The sequence below is a fragment of the Gastrolobium bilobum genome, unplaced genomic scaffold (assembly GCF_033153095.1).
Source record: "Gastrolobium bilobum isolate Gb01-03AN ecotype WA unplaced genomic scaffold, APGP_CSIRO_Gbil_v1 utg3268, whole genome shotgun sequence".
In the NCBI taxonomy this organism is placed as follows: Eukaryota; Viridiplantae; Streptophyta; class Magnoliopsida; order Fabales; family Fabaceae; genus Gastrolobium; species Gastrolobium bilobum.
The window spans coordinates 1012945-1034499 of record NW_026899992.1 but is presented as its reverse complement, the minus strand read 5'-3'; the positions used below and the strand labels follow the sequence as shown (position 1 = coordinate 1034499).

General features: G+C 34.4%; 3 protein-coding genes across 4 annotated transcripts; 1 reads left to right on the top strand and 2 right to left on the bottom strand.

The window, feature by feature from the left end:
- Nucleotides 1–4750: 4750 nt before the first annotated feature.
- Nucleotides 4751–7330, top strand: LOC133294686 (gibberellin receptor GID1C). Of its 2 annotated transcripts, XM_061493414.1 has the most exons (3): nucleotides 4751–5061; nucleotides 5630–6664; nucleotides 6825–7330. In XM_061493414.1, exons 1-2 carry the CDS (start codon nucleotides 5023–5025, stop codon nucleotides 6617–6619), a joined length of 1029 nt encoding a protein of 342 aa, XP_061349398.1. In that variant the 5' UTR covers nucleotides 4751–5022; the 3' UTR covers nucleotides 6620–6664; nucleotides 6825–7330. The 2 variants fall into 2 exon arrangements, with proteins under 2 accessions (XP_061349398.1, XP_061349397.1); XM_061493413.1 differs by having other exon boundaries at nucleotides 5630–7330.
- Nucleotides 7331–8096: 766 nt separating this feature from the next.
- LOC133294704 (uncharacterized) lies at nucleotides 8097–10316 on the bottom strand. The gene has a single exon (XM_061493448.1). It carries the CDS (start codon nucleotides 10182–10184, stop codon nucleotides 8484–8486), a length of 1701 nt encoding a protein of 566 aa, XP_061349432.1. The 5' UTR covers nucleotides 10185–10316; the 3' UTR covers nucleotides 8097–8483.
- A 2384-nt stretch (nucleotides 10317–12700) lies between these two features.
- LOC133294754 (histidine-containing phosphotransfer protein 1-like) lies at nucleotides 12701–14130 on the bottom strand. The gene is made up of 6 exons (XM_061493503.1): nucleotides 14046–14130; nucleotides 13749–13879; nucleotides 13588–13656; nucleotides 13101–13172; nucleotides 12870–12942; nucleotides 12701–12788 (listed from the first exon to the last, which is right to left on the bottom strand). The coding sequence occupies exons 1-6, from the start codon at nucleotides 14106–14108 to the stop codon at nucleotides 12744–12746; spliced, it is 453 nt and encodes a 150-aa protein (XP_061349487.1). The 5' UTR covers nucleotides 14109–14130; the 3' UTR covers nucleotides 12701–12743.
- Nucleotides 14131–21555: the final 7425 nt, after the last annotated feature.

Sequence of the window (21555 nt, the reverse complement as noted above, 5' to 3'; positions counted from 1 at the left end):
TCTACAAAATTTGAGCGACAAAGAGAATGCAATACCATAAACATAAAGGGGAACATAATTCCAAATAGTATAAGTATTTAAACATCAAAAGGAATATCCAGGGCGTACCTTTTGTTTGTTCCCCAATTACCCAAACAAAACTAGGAAGAGGAACTGTTATATAGTTGAATGCATTAAAAAAATTCAGAGATGGAACGCATAGTGATTGTCAATAAACGAAGAAACCCTAACATACGGAGGCAGTGGCGGACCTACCTATGCGCCAATGTCCGCAAGTGCGGACATAAACTTCTTGAAGAATTTTTTTTACAAAATTGACGAAGAAGAATGGGGGAAGAAGAAACGAAGAAGAAGAAGAAATGACGGCGGCTTACAAACTCTTTAGTGTATAGAAATGTTAATGAGAATATTAGGGATGATAAATGAGGAACTATCAGCCTCAATTGCACTTGTTCAAGACAGGATCATCCATTATTATGGATTCAAAGTTTCACATAAAAATGCATGGTATGCATAGCAGAAATCAATTGCAATGATCTATGGTGATTAAGAGGAATCCTATGCATTTTTGCCCAGGTGGGGTGAATATATGCTTCGCTTTTCACCAAGTTGTGTTTATCACCTTCAAACAAACGATTATTTTGTAACTCATCGACAAATTCCTGGAAAATGCGTATTTCATTGCATTTTATGGACATCTAGATAGTATTGCGAGGCTTTCAATTTTTGTAAACCAGTAATTCAGATTTATGTTATTTATTTATATGGCAAGTACAAAGAAAAATTGTTGATTGCCATAACTGAGGATGGAAATAACAAATATTTGCCAGTTGCAATTGCCATCGTTGAGGGCGAGACCTTGGAAGATTGGTCATACTTTCTCGCTAAAATCTGTATGCATGTTACGCAGAGGTCAAATCTATGTCTCATTTCGGCACCAAAGCATACTATTTGCTATGGAGAATCACCTTGGTTGGCAGCCACCGCATGCGGACCACATGTTTTGCCTTCATCATATTGCTAGCAATTTTAATCAAAAGTTCAGAAAAGAAAAATCGAAGAAGGCGGTAATAAATTTATGTATGGTGAACAACTTCTATCTCCAAATATAACATGTATTAATGAATTTTAATTTCCTATATTATTATTTTAACGTAAAAAATTATCGTTGTGTGTAGGTTATACTCATTTTGTGGTGGATTTTGAGATATCCTTGGCAAGGTTTCATGATACCAGTCCTGAAGTTGGAAACTGGAATGATAGCATCCCTAAGGAAAAGACCCTTTGTCTGGATTGACAATCACAGTTGCGGAGGAACCACCTGAAGAAAAAATCAGGATACCCATGGACTTATTAGCCGGGATGCCCTTGGTATTCTCCACTGCAATAATGCCTTTTGCAGCTTTCGCATCACAAATCTTGCGTATTTTTCCCTTCGATTCAAGAGCGAAGGTAGATTCCCCTTGGCTCAAGGTAGCAATGAAGCTGGGTTGACCACTCATATTTGGAACTACAATGTCAAAGTAAATAAAATCACCCATTATAGGCAAAAGAATTCGGCAAATAAATGAAAGGCGTCTAGCTCAGACTACAACGAAATAAATAAAGCATACTCAGTTCTTAATCGAACTCGGCTTGAGACTTAAAAATAAATGAAGCTGGGCTAACATGACTGTGTTGGTTCACGTAGGCAAGTAATGATACAGTCGCGAGACTTTCGGCATAGGAGAGCTCAGTTTCCTCGAGAAGATAGCTCGACGAAGCAAACTCATGATGATCATGCGACCAATAAAAGAGGAAATTCTCCCTCTACTCCTTCAGCTGAAAAAAGAGGAACCCGAGGCATTTCCTAACTTTGGCCACTACTTTGAAGAATTGATCCTTGAAATTTTTAAAATAGTCGTAAAAACATTAAAAAGTTTCCTTAAAGGACGACCATAGATGTTAACCCAACCCTTTCTTTCTGGCGAATCACGCTCGATGCGGTAAGTAAGAACAGAGAAAAAATAGAAGAAAAGTGGAACCGTGTAGGGTAAAGCTAAATAGGCACAAAAACATTCAAAGGCCTTAACAAAACCCCACTCGCTGGGATGAAGCTGACTAGGAGCGATATGGAGATGATTCAACACACCCACTTGAAACTCGGTTAATAGAAATTGAAGACTGATCTTCACGATCAAATCCCGGTAGAAAAAGAAAAAAAAAAGGAAGGCTCATCTGAATTCCTCCCAGAGCAAACTTGATCATTCTGACCAGGAGGAATAATGTCGTAACCTTCCATCTTGCCGACAGAAAGCTCAGAAATGTCTTCCGAACTCATATCGTACAGTGTGGTTAGAACCTCGTAAGTAACCCAAGAATGCTTTACTATCAAATCAGAGGAGGGCAACTCGGAACCCGACTCTGCAGAATGTGACTCTGCTACTAGTTCTGCAGAAGATAACTCTATAAATACTTAGAATAAGGAAAGTCGAGATTAGAAAAATGACATGCATACTTGAATCAAAATAACTACTACTGGACGAGCCGGACGACTCGCCCGATCTCGTAACTGGATGAATCACTTCACCAGGAGATGAATTAAACTTCGAAAAACTGTTATTATGAAAGCAAATCATCAAAGTATACTCAACAAAAGAGTTCAAGCGTTGCTTTACAAGCTTATAACTCAAATAAACATAAGAAAAATAATGGTCAGCCTTAGTTCCCTTGTTGAATTTTTGCGATATCATATTAATAATAGCTGTAGACGAGGTCCCTCCATCCACGAATTGATGGGTAGATGCCTTCAACAGATTTTGTCCCATTGTCCTCTCCGGCAGACTTTCAGGGACATCTGTGGTGGTCAGATTAGCTAACCTTGGTGGAATCCGAACAATTGAATCCGAGGAATGCGGAACTATAGATCTTGGAGAATGGCCACGACCTCGGCTATTAGGGTGATGCGACCTAGATCTTTTGTGCTACCCCCGCTACGATAACCTTGAAGCATCGCTTCTTGTTTCTCCTCTTCCGTCCGATCTATGCCCCAAAACCAATATCTAGGTTCAGGAGAAAGATTTCGAATAAATCTGGCCTTATCTGCCTTCACTCTATCACCACAGCCAAAGATTCATGGACAACTTGAATTACCTTTCCCTCTTATCGTTAGCAGAAACCCAAATGTAACAACTCCCCAAGTATTTCAAAATTTGGGAGGGAAGGAGAGTATGAGCTATTAACCCAGAAATCCAAAGGGTGCCCAAGAACCCAGAACAAAGCGTTGGGTAAGGGATATCAGGAGATTCAGGACTAAAGGCTTTAAACGGTACTGTTATTTCTAAGAAGTAGAGTACCTGGAATACGAAATACAGTATCAAAAATACACAAAGCAAGCTAAAAATTAAAATACATATGAGAATCAATGTTTAAGGATGTGAGAAGGTACATATTTAGGGAATGCTAAGGGCCGTAAAACGTTTTGAACAAAAGAAACGGAGCGATGAGACCTGCAAACTTCAAAGATTCGATGAAGGAAGAAGAAAAACTTCAAGAAAATTTAGTGTAAAGATAAGGAGATGAAAAATGAAAGGGGGGGGGGGTAAAATGAAGTATAACAGTGGAAGGCGCGAAGTGCAAAAGACGTGGGCAAAAAAGTAAATTTGCTATAGATATAATGATTTTTAAATTGATGGGACAAGCGCATTAAATGCGCACGAAGCGTGACGACGACATATGACTGTCTTAGCACGTCCCACCAATTGAAAACACCATATGTAAAGGTGTCATCATCATATAGAAAATATAAAGGCACAATTTTATACCTCGGTTCCAAGATCTTGGGTGGAAGTGAAGTATGATAATATATTACAATGAGTTATTCACCCAACATGTATTCAGGTCAGGGAGTCAGGGTCTAAAGTTTGTTTAAACTCGAATCTAAGAAAGACCAAGCTTCATTTATACATTCGATCGAGTCCCATATGAGGCTAATAATAAATTTGATGAGACAAAGCCAATCATATAGTGTGATGTAACCCGGTAGCCCGGACCCCCAGTTTACCGGGTTGAGGGGCAAATAAATTAATTCTCAATGACAGAATTAGCATTGCCGAAATAAAGCCAAAAGAACAGAAAATTGGCAAAGTTGAAACAAGAAAACTAAGCTGATAATGCAACCAATAGCAGGCAATGAAGACACAGATACTTAGCCAGATTGAGCTATAGCTCGGCACCAATCTGGGATCCTATAGGTATGGAAACCTTATTCTCTTTATTGTTATGCTGTCATTGTGTACACACATCACTCTTTTGGCTAAAGCCATTATTATCAGTACATAATGATTTGCCGTTATTATCAATACACAGTGATCTGCTACACTCAAAAATATCTAATTCATAAATATATGAGAAATCATCTAAATCCAAGATCAACTTAGTAATCTCTTCACTAGACATCCATCTCCACAATAGCTTCCATTTGGTAGCTGACACTTGACACAAATGTTATGCCAAAATTGTGAAGGTGGAATTCCAAACGGGGATGTCTGTCTTGACGTGCCGTCACATCCCATGCCGCATATCAAACTCTCTTTTTTTGTTTCCTCCGTTCCCCGTTCGTTCAAACTTTTCCATTTTCGTGGCACTGATTTTTTATTTTTTTATTACCAAAAAAATAAATAAATTAAAAAAACCAGCAACTGATTCGAAGAGTGAGTGAGATTCACGAGTGGGTCCCACGCAACAGTTTTATCTGGGCCGTTTCCTCACTCTGTGATTGGCCCTTTCCCTTCCCTGCATTCCCTGTCCTGTTCCACTTTAGCATTTTCTACAGTGCGCACCGATTCTTATCCTTCACCACCACTACCACTTCCCACTATCTCTTCCTTTTTTTTCTCTCTCTCTCTGGCACTGAACTGATCTCCAAGGTCTTCGGGTCTTGCGTTACACGATATTGAAGTGGTTGTTTGTTACTTTATGGATTCGTGTCGCTTGCGATTTTGAAAGTTTGTCTTACGGATCTGTAATCAAAAGGATCGTTCTATGGCTGGGAGTAACCAACTTAACCCCAACGACTCTAAGGTACGGAGACTCCATACCGTTACTTGCTATTTTTGGATTTGATTGAATATAATATGTTTTGTTCATGGAAAATTCTAGAACTGTAACCGTGCTGTATTTGATGCTTGCCTTCTTCCAGTTTTGATTACTTGTTGTTTGGTTTTGGGTATAGTATAACCTGTTTTTGTGATTTTTATTCTGTTTGGTATTGCACACGATGACAATAATCCCCTTTGTTTTTATTTTATTTATCGTCATCGTTTTGGGCTTTGAATTTGAATATTTTTGTTTTCATGGAAGAATAGGTCGAACTTCGGTCTGGTCGTGTAATAGTATTGGTTGGATGACTGGATCAATTCCTGGTTCCACCTTAAACAGCTTCCGTTCTTAGGGTTTGGCACTTAATTTGCTGATTTTGGGGTTTAAAATTTACTTCCCGAAAGCTTAAGCTTTCATTTTAGATTTAGTTATAATATTTTATAAATAAATAAAAAAATGCTAATCATCCATTTTTTGTTTTGTTTTTTGTTCTAGGTTTTTCTGATCATGCTCTATTATTATTATTTTTTAAAAATTAAATTTGTTGCAGATGGTGGTTCCACTAAATATGTGGGTTCTGATTTCTAATTTCAAGTTGGCTTACAATCTTCTTCGTCGTCCTGATGGCACTTTCAATCGGGATTTAGCAGAGTTTCTTGATCGGAAAGTTCCAGCAAATGCCAACCATGTGGAGGGAGTGTTCTCTTTTGATGTGATTATTGAGCGCGAAACGAATCTGCTGACACGGATCTATAGGCCTGCTGAGGGAGAAGTGAACATTGTTGACCTTGAGAAGCCTGTAAGCTGTGAGGTTTGTCCTGTCATTGTATTCTTTCATGGTGGAAGCTTTGCACATTCATCGGCTAATAGTGCTATATATGACACGCTATGTCGTCGCCTGGTAGGAATCTGTAAGGCAGTTGTGGTGTCAGTGAATTATAGGCGTGCACCTGAGAACAGGTTTCCTTGTGCATATGATGATGGGTGGACAGCTCTTAAATGGGTTAATTCTAGAACTTGGCTTCAGAGTAGGAAGGACAAGAAAGTTCACATCTACATGGCTGGGGATAGCTCGGGTGGGAACATTGTGCACCATGTTGCCTTGAGAGCTGTGGAATCTGGAATTGAAGTATTGGGGAATATTCTGCTCAACCCATTGTTTGGTGGGGAAGGAAGAACTGAGTCTGAAAAGCGTCTAGATGGAAGATATTTTGTTAGGGTTAAAGATAGAGACTGGTACTGGAGAGCTTTTCTTCCAGAAGGGGAAGATAGGGACCATCCTGCATGTAATCCCTTTGGCCCCAAAGGCCGAAGCCTTGAAGGGATTGCCTTTCCCAAGAGCCTTGTTGTGGTTGCTGGTTTAGACCTTGTTCAGGACTGGCAGTTGGCTTATGCCAAAGGGCTTGAAAAGGCTGGCCAAGATGTGAAATTGCTATTCCTGGAGCAAGCAACGATTGGGTTTTACTTGCTGCCAAATAATGAGCACTTTTCTATTGTCATGGATGAGATAAAACATTTTGTGGGCTCTGACTGTTCATAGGCTTAACTTTTGCTATACATAAGGGGACGTTAGAAGATTGTGTAGGTAATAGGTATTCTTCCACTTCTTAACTTCTTTACATTTTGGCTCCTGTACTGTAGGACTTTGCTCCCGTGATTTGGTACTTCTCTGATATTATTCAATGTGTCATGAGATTGGTGTAATCAGCTTATAGCTGTATGATTTTTCCGGTGCACATCATCAGGAAATTGGGTGTTGCGGATAGGTGAAAGCTTTTTAGGATAAGGGGAGCTATGGCCATGTTTATGGGAACCACCAAAGTTGTGATTACCCAGTCTGACTTACAGCCAAAAAGGAGAGGAAGATATTATTCTATTTCTGGGCTTGACCTTGATGGCCAATCAGTGGGGCTTGGCTTTGTCTGGCAAGTGTTATATATATAACTAATTTTGGAACTCGGATAGGGAAAGTATCAACGATATGTTGGCGCTGTTTGATTATATACGTCTATGCTATCTTCATATAAGTGTTTAAGACTGTTCACCTTTTCTCTATATATCTAATTTTACGTTTTATGTCTTGGGTTGTCCTCGTTTGACGTTGGACAGTCTTCGCAAATGTAAATGTTTTTTATTTTTTATTTTAATTTTTGGTGTAATGTTAGGGCTTGTATTATGTTTGCTTCTGTATGTATTATAGATATTTTTCAAGAGTATTCTTACGCCAGAGGTTGAATTTTTGCTCCAATGTACTCTAACTAATCCGTTTAAAATCGTTTACTGCAAGTGCAACTGATATTTTGACTGTCAATGAGGATAAGTGCTCTCAAACTTCGGTCACCTTAAATGCCTATCGTGAGTAATTTGGAAGTATTGATAGCAGAAGATGCTATAATTGTCTCTTTTGAAAAAGTTAAAAAGCCCAGAGAGACGTGTTGCCACTCAAGCGTCTTTTTTCTGAGTACCCCACAGATACAGGCCCCCGGGGTTTTCATATTTGCACCCGTGGTCCTTGTGTACAGGGAGTAGCATGCTTGAACTTTCCCCAGATATCGCGCAACAGGCACTGCTTCTGGTTTACCTATGCTAAATTGCTAATTTTAAAACACCTCGTACTATTGCCGCTTAAACGTGTTTCTCAGCTTACATCCCGCTTGATGATTTTATCTAATTGAATGCACACTTGTTCTGCAGTTGCACAGTTCTTTGGCAGTGGAAGCGCGAACATAGCAACTTAATTATCCTTCGGGTCACTTTTATGTTAAAAAAAATTTAATTTAGGTGTCCATTTGGTCAATTCTTATGAATCATGATACAAGCATGCATTCAAGATCAAGCAGTAAATATCCCACATATAAATATATAGTTTTTAAATAATAACATTGATATATATATATATTAACAGAATTGAAAGATCTGCAACACCACATAAGTTACATTTACCATTCCGTTCCAATTATATATACCGGTTCTAATTGTTACCACTTAAAAGGGAAAACAAGAATGCCAGAAAATATTTTAGCCACAGTAAAAACTATCAAGAACTTCTATTCAACTGAAAGAGACTGGCCCATTGAATATTCCTGTAATTCCTAATAATAGCATTTCTCTTCGTCGTAAGTGGTCGAACACAGTTGTCGTCTTAGCGAAGTATTATTTCTTACCGCTTGCTATCAATTATCTTGAAACACAGAAATATCACAGATGTTAACACAAAACAGCATATTGTTCTTTCTATGATAAGTAGCTGACATATTTCCTCAAGTTTTTGGCTCAATACGGATTAAAATGTTATTCTCTAACAAAGATCAAGATATATAGCTCAACTATTACATAGTATAAAAGGTAAATCTTGATCCTATTACCAAAGTAACTCTTCCGAGAAGGAAAAAGGACACAACCGTTCAGCGTCCTCTAGCAACATAGGCAGCGATTGCAGCAGCAAAAATTGTAGTTGCAGATGATATCAAAGTCCACAAGCTCTTAGTCTTATGTGCCTTGGCCACAGACTTCTGCAGTGACACAACCTGTTGCTTCATGTCATCCACCATCTCATCCTTACTTTTGAATGCATTCCTTATTGCATCCAGTTCCTTGGCATATGGCTGAATTTCTTCCTCAAGCTTCCTCTCATTGGATACCACAACCTCTGCACCCTCCTTATACTGACACACAAGTGCAGCAGTACTCTTCAACATTGCCAGTGCCCTGTTGGAAAATTCATTCTTAGCTCTCAAATCATCAGACTCTCTTTGAGTCTCCACAAGGCTACCCTGCAATTCATGCACATGGCTTTCCAGCATCTTGTTTTTCTCAGTTAGCTTCTCTTTCTCGCTTCTCATCTGCCCCAACTCAACTGCAGTTTGTTCAATCTTATCCTTCATTCCTGCAACTTGCAACTCCAACTTCTCCACTTTATTTTTCTCCTCATCAAATCCCTTTCTGATGCTATCCTTCTCGAGCATCACTTGATCAACAGAATCTTTATAATGTTCAACTTGAGAGAGTAATTGCTTATTTTTCTCTTCAAACTCCCTGCAGGACTCTTTCAGCTTATCCACAACATCCTTGAGTCGATACACTTCACCTTGCAACTCAACAATTTCATTCTCGCGAATAACTTTGACCTGCTCAATCTCATCTCTCACTCTAATAGTCTCATCAATCTCATGCTGCTTATTCTCCAATTCCTTCTGAACCATATCCAGAACCTTGCTAACACCATCACTTCTCTCAGTTAACATCTGAATACTCTTCTCCATTTCCTTCTTATCTTTCATCAAGGCCCTAATCTCCATTGCCATCTCCTGTTCCTTCTCAACGGCAAGACCAATACTCCCTTCCAGTTGGAGAATCTTTGAACGCATCAAAGCCTCTTCATTGCGCGAATTCTTCAAAGACTCATGGAGTTGCTTCAACTCATTTTCAAGGCCAATGATTTTCAGGACTTGAGATTTGTTAAGCTTCTCAATCTCATTCTTCTCCCTCATGATCCCTTCAGTCTCCACCTTCAGCATCTCAATCACCATAGCTGACTCTTGGGAACTCCTCAAAGCCAAATCCTTATCCTCCTCGAGTTGTCGAATCACTCTTTCTCTCTCCCATCGTTGCTCCAATAACCTCTCACCTTCCAACCTCAGCTTCTCCACCTCATCTCTAACCATTCTCTCTCTGTCCTCAGCCTCCATCAACCGCTTCCCCCCAGCAACGAGCTCGTCCTTTAACTGCTCCCTCTCGTTTTCGAGGCCATTCAGTTCCCCCTTGAGAGCAGCAACCTCGTACCCTCTCTCGTTCCCCTCTCCGACAACCTCGTCGAATCGAAACCCCATTTCCCTCATCCGGGCCTCGAGGAAAGCGAGAAGCACGGCGTTTTCCAGCTCGAGGGCGAGGTTTGTGTCGCCGACGTGGAGCAAGGACTCGAGCTGCTGTCTGCGCTGAGTGGTCTCCGTGAGAAGAACGGAGTTGAGTTTCTTGAGATTCTGAATCTGAACTGAAGGGTCATCCATGGCTTCAGCAGTTGGGTGGTGTTGTTTGAGGTCAAGAGATTGAGGTTGAGATGGATGAGGATGAGGGTGAGGGTGAGGTGTACCTTTCTTTTTGGCCATATTTGAATTGAGAGGATGAAGGTTTTTCTAGGGTTTTTATTTTTTATGGCTAATAGAAATGAATGAGGTTGGTGTTGTGTTGTGTTGGGATAAAATAAACACACACTATAGAGCATAGATGGGAGGTAAAGAGACGAATACTGTGAGTGTGTGTGTAGCTTTTCAAATTCAAATTTTGGGGCCCAAACCCGAATTATTTTTATATTAATAAACCGAAAACGAAACGGAACGATTGGTATGAGTATTTGCTTAGGTTTTGTTGGGCACGTGTGGCTGCAGCTTGAATCTAGAACCTTCTTGCCTTTTCGTTTTCCTAGAAGATCATACACTCCTCTCATGCACATGAATTCGTCTTCTTGGATGATTCACACTTTCATTTTATTTGAATATTGATATAATTATTGTACCAAAAAAATAATATTGATATGATTAATACCTAATAATTTATTTATTTATTTTCTTAAATTATTTATTTACTTATTATTTAAACTACTTTTTTTTTGTTTTACATATGACATTTTCTAAAATTTTTAAAATTTAATCTCTCTCTCTATATATATATATATATATATATATATATATATATATATATATATAATTTTTAAAACTTTATTCTTACGGTATGTTTGTAAGATTTAATAACGTAACGGTAAAATAGCTAATATTCTTATGGTATATTGGGATTAACGTTATAAAATTATTTCCTGTTATCCTAGAATAACATTATTTTGGGTTTAGAATAAAAAAAATAAAGAGTATTTTAGTAAAATATATGTTACATAGAAAAGTAAATTTTTTAAATTATGTTTTATTTTTAAAATGTTATTTTGGAATGACAGGAAATAACTTTATCTCTTATGACACGAAAAACATTTTCTCATAAATTTTATATGAAAATATGTTCCCATGTTTCATAAGACAATTTTGTTCTATGCATACATAAAAAGGGGATGAGACATACTTTTTCTCTTTTTCTTTCTTCTTTCTAGTGAGTCTAATTTATTTATTTTTGTATTGCATGAGACAAGTTTATCTTATACAACATGAGAAAAATATTCCCTAATATAAAATCATGTATAAATCTAAAAATATAAAATTTACTACATCCGTGACACTTAATTTTAAATTAATAAATAGTATTATAAATATAACTAATAATAAGGACTAAATTAAAAATAATGATTCATATAAAAAATAAACTGAAAGTATTTTTGTAAGAAGTAAAATAAAAATAAAGGTCATGTATAAAAAATATATTTTACCCTTGTATATTTGTTCGAATTGTTTTAGATTAGAAAATAAAATATAACTCCGATCTCCAACCAATTTTGTTTCATTGACCAGAAATCAACAAATAACAAAAGCTTTAAAATTATGTATATATAAAAAAAGGGAAGGATATTGTGACAACCAAGTTATGTTACTATCAAGTGATTACCAATCAATCTCACCGTTAGATCGATTATATTGATCCAACGGTTATATTTATTTCCATCTTTGTATGGTCATGATTCTCCATGTTTAAAGTGAAGGCATTAAATATGGAAAATCATAACCATACAAAGGTGAAAATAAATATAAAGTATTAAATTTGAAGAATCATGACCATACAAAGATAGAAATAAATATAACCGTTGGATCAACATAATCGATCTAACGGTGAGATTGATTAGTAATCACTTGATAGTAACACAACTTGGTTCTCACAGTATCCTTTAAAAAAAAAAAGCTTTAAAATCAGAATCGTTTCAATGTTATTAATCAATTTCACATAATTTTCTCCTTGGAGTGAACGGATACGTGCCACTGCCATAAAGTTAATTTAAAATCTGAATCGTTTCAATGTTAAAATTAGCAAATCACAAACTTCTTGTTCTGAATTTTGAAAGCATAATTAAATTCTTCACTTCTCCATAAAGTTCATGAGTTAGTAAAAGAAAATTCTTCGAGATTGACAACTTCTATGATCAACATTTATTGCATGCACACATGATCTATGAACCTGATTTTTCTTCCTATTTTATTTATTTTTTATCTTTATTTTAGGTGGCTTATACTTATACATGAATCAATCTTCAATCTACATTGCCTATGAAGATAACATGTTTGAAAGAAATCCATGATGCAGCGATTATGGTTGCACCATGGTTTAATTTGAGTCTAAGCCACTGAAGGCCTTCAAATAATTAAAGTTTGCAATATGTTGAAAACAACTTACAGATCGAGCAAATTGATTTTAACCATGTTGGTAGCAAAAGGAATTCTAATGATCCATTAGAGGAAGCATGAAGTTTTAATTTTTAAGCCCCAATATTCACTATCAGGCATATCCCAACCTTGTTGCGAATCATACGGTTCTATGTGTTCTAGACATTATGATCCTAAGAACGCAGAAAAAGGCACAAACTCAAGTGATCTGAAGGAAAATAAAATATATGGAAAACATAATCATAAACAAAGGGAAACATACAAACATAGAAACCGATTGGACATGATTTCTTCCTAGTGTTGTTTGCAAATTGCATTTGCAACAAACTTATATCTCTGCCTCGAATCACACTACCTAGAAACCGATCCTCCTAAGGCCAAAACCTGTTGCTCCATCTACAATCAGATAAGTAAAAAGATGAGAGATTTAAAAGGAGATATAAAAAGCACTAGACAAGATTATCATCATCCCCTTACCTTGAAGAGAGTCTCAAGCTTGCTTTTCACCAAGGAATACTCCACTTTTACTTGTTGCAAGCTTTTAAGACACCTGAATACCAAGCCTTTTTTTTCATATCAGCATTTGGAGATTTTTCTCTTAGGAAAATATATATCAAACCATACACACAACTAGGACATATGATGTTTTGACAAGATTCATAACCATAGGATATAAGAATTTTGATATGGAATTTTCAAGAAGCTTACCCTTCAACATTTTGCTCCTCACAAGAGTTTCGGAAGGAAATGCAGACTGTGTGAACTCTCTGTGCACCAATGCTGCATTTCCCAATAACAACAACCACTTCATCAAAATTATAATAGTTGTAGAAACACCATATACAGATCACCAAGAAGTATTATATTATGTGTGCCAAAAGGTTTCATAAAGCTCCATTCATTAATATTTGTGTCGGTGGGTGTTTTGCAATCTATCTACCCAAACCATGCCTTTGTGTTACGTGATTGACACAGTGACAAGTCCTGTCAATAGTAATTGACAACACTTGTTAAGAATGTGCTATTTTGTGGATACAATTTCACCAACTTAAGAAAGCAAGACCAACATTCCCAAGCTCCCAACAATTTATACAAGTTAACATGCATCTGGGAACTATTTTTAACCCTTTAACTTGTTTGAGTTGGATTCTATATTAGGTTTCAGGCATGGAGAAACTAGTTATGAAGAAATTACCTGGAGCTACTACCCTTCAACTGGTGAACATGAGCATCCAACCTTTTAAAATCAATGTTTGCCTGGCCTCTGATTGAAATGAATCAACATTGAAATTTGAGGTTTGAAAAGAGATTCCCAAAGATATATAATATAAAACAAGGGAATTATTTTGCACTTACAGTGCTTTTGTCAGCTCATTAAGAAGCCTCTCTGCATCTTCAAAAAAGAGAGTTACCACTTCAACCACAAAATCTGGGTTGCTTTCATCTTGAAGTTGCTGAAGCTGGTTAAATTGATCATCTAGAAAGCCCTTTTCAAATAGAACAAGAAAGACATCACCAAAACTAGGCTTAACAGTGAGAGATAGAGAGGGAAAGCAGAAAACAGATGCAGTGAGTAATACAAGAAACATGGTTTATGAGGCTTTCACTTCTACTTCACTGTAATGTATAATGACAATTGTATAGCATGCTTACCTCTTGGAAAAGGGATGCAGTATAATCAAAGAGTTGCCTCTGTAGCTGAACCAAGCCATCCATTATTAGTCTCAAGTTTAACCACTCACTCAAGATCTTAGGTACTCATTTCTTCTGCTGCCGGCTTTATATAATGTCATTTTTGTTCTCAACTGGAACCAACTATCATTTATGTTTTATACTCATTTTTTTAATATGGAAACAGTATTCAAAGTACAGTCACTAAATTCTCCTCATAAAATAAGGAATGAGTCACTTATTATGTTTCTGTTCTTTGATTCCCCATCAACCTATCATTTATGGGCAGCTTAACTTCTAGTAGTTTAGATTAATAGGATCACTTGATCTAAAACTCATTCATCTTTCCATCTTTTTCATTCAGTAATCATTGCCTCCCTCTTATTTTATTTTATTTATTGGAGTGTTTATCTCTTCTGTGTTACATTATTTTCTTGAAATCTAGCTTATTTTCTCTTTTTCTTTTTCTTTCTTTTTTTAATTTCCATTCCTCAACCCAAGGTGGTGACTTGCCCCTTGGGGTAATGGCAATTTTTTCAAAGTTTAGACTTAGGACCTCTCATTCTTGCTAAAAATAAACGTAGCTTGCTATTTTTTGAACTACAAAGTAAAAGCAATAAAGCGAACCTGAAGATATGGATATACACGAAGGTTAAATGGATATTATAAGAGAAATGTTATGTTTATAAAATTTTTGTTTATAAACTCTTATAAATTACATTAAGTATCATTGGTCATACTTCAATTAAGAGTGTATGATCGGTCATACTTAGTGTAATTTGTAAAAAAAAATTGTAAACAGATCCTTATATGACTCTGACTTCGGTTACAAATTGGAGGGATCAATTACGGGGTAATATTTTTTTTCTTGGCAGCACAATCAACTTGCTTCACACCTCAGTATCATTGAAGAGAAGGAAAAATAAAGTTTAGAGGGTATCCTAGATATTTTTGGTGGTTTTTGTCTTTTCCAAACGACACATGAAAATCTAGTAACATAATGAAAATTTAACTTATCTGTGAATTAACACTTATTTGGTAGGATAGATATAGGATTAGACTTGTAGTTATTCCATAGCATATCTAATTTTATCCACCTACTGTCCCTCCCTTCTTTTATCCCTATCACTTTAAGAAATTCTAAAGTATGTTTTTTCTGATCCTAAGAGACTTAATTATATCTTTAATATAAGTTGCTGCTGTTCTCGCATTGGTTGTAAATTCTTATGCTGTCGATTTTTTATTTGATGATATTTTCCATGAAATTCATTAATTCGAAAAGCGACAATTTACCACAGAATATGGCACATGCCCACAATTTTCATTTTTCTCTTTAATGTTAAGGCAGGAAAATGTTGCTCTGTTTAATTTTAGAGTAATGACGGTTCTACAATTACACTTTTTTATAAATTTCTTATATTTATTTTTACGATCAAAATATATTTATCTTACAAAAGTTATATTAATTTTCATAAATAAATTCAATAACTTCAAATAAAATGTACTTTTTTTTCAACTGTGACTTAATTTCAATTAGATATTCATTATTAATAGAAAATATCTAATTTTATTGTGAATCATCACTGAAATTAGTGGTTTGTATTGATTTTAAAATAAGAAAAGTCTTCCTCAATCTAAATTATCATGCACAAAAAACATACTTAATTTTTTTTTTTTTGTTGAAAAAAGGAGTCATTTTTCTTTTACTCGTGAGAAAATTTTATTTATATGAAAGATGTTTAAGATTTAGTTTTGGGGGAAAGATATTGTAACAACCAATTAGTGTTACTACTAATCAATTTCACCGTTAAATTGATATATTGATCCAACAATTATATTTATTTTCATCTTTGTATGATTATGATTCTCCATATTTAATATTTTATATTTATTTTCACATTTGTATGATTATGATTTATCATGTTTAATGTTTTTACATTAAATATGAAGAATCATAACCACACAAATATGAAAATAAATATAACCATTGGATCAACATAATCAATCTAACGATGAAATTAATTGATAATAACATTAGTAATAACACTAGTTGGTTGTTACAATATCCTATCATTTAGTTTGGAGTAAAAAAGATAGACTTAAGCAATTAGGGTGAAACAGTGTGGATGGAGTATCTACTTAAGTACAAAGTACTTAACATTGATTATTCTTCACTTAATTCCTTAAGTTTGCTATCCTCCTAATTGTGGCCGCAATATGTTACAACCTTTTGCGTGTGAAAGTCCAAGTTAAATAATTAGAAAAAGAGTAAATACACAATTTTACCTCTTAAAAATAACTTTTTTTGTGTTTTTAATTTCAAATTTTTAATTGTTCATAAAATAATCTTTGAATTTCTAGAAGTACTAATAAATAAGTTCTTTCGTCATTTTATTTTTAAAATCTGTAATGATTGTAACGTTTCATTTCTGATAAGATTTTTAAAAACTGATAAGATTTTTAAAAACTAATTAGTAAAAGATTAACATTTTGATACGCTCAAAAATTCAGAAATTATTTTATAAATATTGATTTATAAAAAAGAATGACTATGGAAAGCAGACACGTGTGTGAAGCTGAGGTGAGTCCTCGAGCAGGGGGCAATCTTTGAACAGTAAGTATGCACGAGTTGTCCGTTTAAACATCCAACCGGTGGGGTCGCCTAAACATGTTAGGATTAGGAACAAGATTCTGCGTGTTTGGGAGAAGTTTTTGTTAGGATTTTCGATAAATTGAAGTTGGTAATTTTATTTACCAAAGTTTGGTATGAGATTTCTAATTTTTTTTCAAAAATCTATTTTTTCTGAAATTTTATTTTGTCTGTAAATTTTTTTGAAAAGATCATCCAACAATACTACCCAGGAGTGGTATTTTAAGATTTTCATTATAAGAAAAAATTTAACACAACTAAACATAACATCAAGAAAATTAACCTAATATTTTTAGAATATTTTGGCCTATCAAATAACTTTTTAATAATATTCTCAAAAAATTCATTTTTTCATCATATTCCTCGAAATCATGATTCTGACGTAAAAAAGAGTCTCCTCTATCAAATGGCCCCTTAGAGTTAACCTTAGTATATTTTCTTAATTGATTTTTTAATAATTTTTATAATGCTTACTTTTTTTTCTATAACAAGATCCCATAATCTTTGCCCCTTTAAGATTCTAAATCAAGTAATTATATTTTCTTTTATAAGAAATAAAACATTCTCTAAAATTCTTACATTTCAAATTTTAAAATGGTTTTTATAAATCAAAGATAATTTCAAATATGAGAATTTTTTTAAATAATTAAGGATATTATTAAAAAGATCAATTCCAATGATTTTTAACTACAAAATAATAAAATGTTAAATATTTCTCGGATAGAAGAAAACTTTATCACGGGTTTGATATTTCTCATATTGTAAGAGATAAAATTATTGTTACACACACATTAAAGTATGTAGACACATATGAAAGGAAGAGAGAAAAAAAATATGAACCTCTCACACTTCTATATATGTATAAAAGATAATTTTATCTTATATAACATGGAAAACATTAAATTTGTAAATAAATGAAATCCACTTTTTCTTTTCTTTTTCTCTTCTTCTCATAATACCCCATCCACTTGCATATATTCTCTTGTTCAATTTTCTTTTCCAGTGGCAGTAATACATTGAGTTGGGCTAGCTAGGGAGTGCAAAACGATTATTAATTGTGTAATTTCTTCCACAATCAACAAGCCGAAAGTGAGTTTGGCGCTAGTGGAACACAAACTGTATACCTAGATGTTGGTGAATAATTGGAGGTTGAACACTTGGAAGGGACCACCATTGTTTTTGTCTTGATAGGGAACAGCCACCTCTCGAATGCCCAGAGAGTATAAATTAATTTGTAACGACTTATTGCTATTTTGTTTTGCCTTCATATTTTTATCTTTTGGTATGGAACCAATTATTGAGGAGACATGCCTCCCCCTAAATTAGTTGGTTTTTTTTTCCAGCCGAGATCATTGTTATCAAAATTGAGTTTTTACAATAATCAGAAACGTAAATCAGAGAAATAATCCGATCGTAAAGTTTTTATTTCTTACGGTCAAGATACAAAATTATTAATATATGCATGTAAAAAGATTATATAAGTCACTACTCAAAATTCAATAAACAACTTCATATTTAAAAAATATAAATCACGTAACTATATAAGACATAACTTCAAAAACACAAAAAGAGTTTAATAACTCTTACAACCAAGTTCTAAGACATCAAAAGAATAAAGTTTAACAACTCTTAAATTATACCAATTAATTCAAATCAAAGAGATCATCTTGCATCAGTAGTTGCATGTCCTCAACGTATGCTTCTTTTCCTCTTCTAACAAGTTCATTTACAAAACTTGAAATGTATTCGGTTCAATTTTTTTGGTTCAAGTAAAAAGGTAAAAATTTATGTTTTTACTGTTTTTACATGACCTTTTTATCAGTTTTTACTAAGGAGTATTTTTACTTACATTTTTTTTTTTTGATAACATTAAGGGGCGAAGCCCCTTTTACTTACATTTTAACATGTATCACTTTAGTAAAAAAGTAAAAACTTACATTTTATATTTTTACACTAATTTTTAACAACAATAACTCAGGTTGTATAATTTCCTCGTTGGATAGTTCTTTTGTGTCGCAATATATACCACATCTGACAAACCATTTGATAAATCATGTCTAGCTGAGATGCAGGGCCTAAGCAACACCTTAAGGGAGCGTTTGGTAGAGGATAAGTTTTTTTTACTAGGTAAAAAGAATTACTGGGAAATTATAAGAAAGTGAGTTTTCTAGTAAAGTTGGAAAAAAGTTATCTGGTTAGACAAAATATTACCAGATAAATTAATTAAAGTTTTGTAAATCTATGTTGTTTTTTATCCATTTCCCCATCCATCTAAGAATACCACATTAGAGGTGGCATTTCTCCTTTGTGTTTGTCACCCATTTTTGCTCACAATTGATAAATGATGGGCATTCAAGTTTGCTTGCTAAATTTTTAAAAAACTTCAACCAAACGTGGAGAAGACAAAATGCTACTTACAATTGCATAAGTATCTCATGAGAATCCTTGAACCAAACACCCCCTAACTTCTTTTTCTTTTATTGGATTTCTTCCCCGATAATTCCATAGATCTTTTATGTGTTAATTCGGAGTTCAAGGTGAGTCAGAATTAAGATTTTAAACCCCTCCCAAAAATAGTACTGGAGAGGATCAAACATATACTCTTATCCTCACCTGCTCAACTCTCATGCACCAACTGAGTTATTATCATTTGGTACTCCTTAACTTCGATCCCCCAAACCCCATCCATTTATGGGACAACGATCAAAATGCAACATTATTCACAAAAAATTACTTAAATGCCACATATCGGAATTTTTTCTCTCCAAAATATCACGTCACCTAACTTGCTACAACACCTGTCAAGTTAGGTGTGGACACGTGGCAGCAGGTTCATGGCCACGTAAGTCAGTGCAGCGAGATTACGTAGTAGACAACGTGTCAAACTCGCTATGCTACATAGCATGTTACGTGGCAGCTTGGCGTGTTATGTGTCTGACACGTGTCAAACTCGCTATGCTGCGTAGCATGTTACATGTCAGCTTTTCTGACACATGACCATACATGTTGTGCTGCATAACATATTATGTGTAAGTAGCCCAGCAATCCAGCATTTTTGGTTGAATAAATTCACCATTTTCCTTTCCATTTCTTGCATCATTGTGGTCTAATAAATTATAAGATAATTTAAATTATTGAATTTTGTATTTTGAAATAAAATGATTTAAGGAAAATTAATATTGGTTTGAATATTTTAGTTTTAAATAACTATTGTTAAAATAATTTAATGTAGAAGTGTTAATTAATTTAATTTAATTTATATTAAGTTAAATTATTTTTAACTGTTAAGTAATTTAATTTAATTTAAGAGTGTTAATGAATTAAATTAAATTTATGTTTGTTGATTAATTTAGTTTAATTTTGTCTATATTAATTTAAATTATTTTAGAACTGTTAATTAATTACTTTTAGGATTGTTAATTAATTTTATTTAATTTTATTTATGTTAAGTTAAATTTTTTTTGAACTGTAAAGTAATTTAATTCAATTTAGGAGTGTTAATGAATTAAATTAAATTTATATTTTTTAATTAATTTAGTTTAATTTTGTCTATATTAATTTAAAATATTTTATAACTGTTAATTAATTTCATTTAAGTTAGTTTATGTTAAGTTAAATTTTTTTTGAACTATTAAGTAATTTAATTTAGGCGTGTTAATGAATTAAATTAAATTTATGTCTGTTAATTAATTTATTTTACATTAATTTAGATTATTTTAGAACTATTAATTAATTATTTTATGAGTGTTAATTAATTTAATTTAATTTAATTTATGTTAAGTGTAACGCCTGGCAACTTGCAAGGATCAACGACTGTCCCCATACACTAACACGATACTTTTCAGCGTGCTTTGTCCTCACTCGCACACTTTTCGGGAAAACTTCCCAGGAGGTCACCCATCCCAGAATTGCTCCAAGTCAAGCACGCTTAACTATGGAGTTCTTCCGTTCCGGGCTACCGAAAAGTAGATGCATCTTGTTAGTATAGGTAGTACCAATTAATTCTTATAAGTCATTCTCAACTATACCGTCTCATACCAGCACAGTCTCTGGAATCCCTCTCTTTCGGGTGTTGATTCGATTCATTCATGTACCTCAGTTCCTAGAAGCCTGGCAGGAGCCGCTCCTTGTTTGTGCCCTTTTGCACCATGCTCTTTCGCACCAGCGATCACTCCCCGCCCTTGTCAGCGCCCGGGATGTTACATTAAGTAAAAATTGTTTTGAACTGTTAAGTGATTTAATTTAGAAGTGTTAATGAATTAAATTAAATTTATGTTTGTTGATTAATTTAGTTTAATTTACTTATATTAATTTAAATTATTTTAGAACTGTTAATTAAATATTTTTAGGAGTAGTAAATTTATTAAACTAAAAATGCTGGACTATTTGGCTACTCACACATAATATGCTATGCAGCACAATATGTATAGCCACGTGTCAGAAAAGCTGACACGTAACATGCTATGCAGTATAGCGAGTTTGACACGTAACACGTCAAGCTGATAAGTAACATGCTATACAGCATAGCGAGTTTGACATACTGTCTGTCGCGTAATCTCGCTATACTATGCAGCGGCTTACGTGGTCATGAACCAGCTGCCACGTGTCCACACCTTATTCTCCAGGTGTTGTAGCGAGTTAGGTGACATGACATTTTGAAAAAATAAATTTGATCTGTGACATTCAGGTAATTTTTTGTGAATAGTGTAGCATTTTGATCGTTGTGCCTCCATTTCTCCCTCGCCTATTCATTCGAGCTTCGCAAGATGAGTATAATCCGGGAACTCATATCGGAATAAAAAGTAATATTTTTTAATTTTATCTTTTGATAAGTCGTTTTGT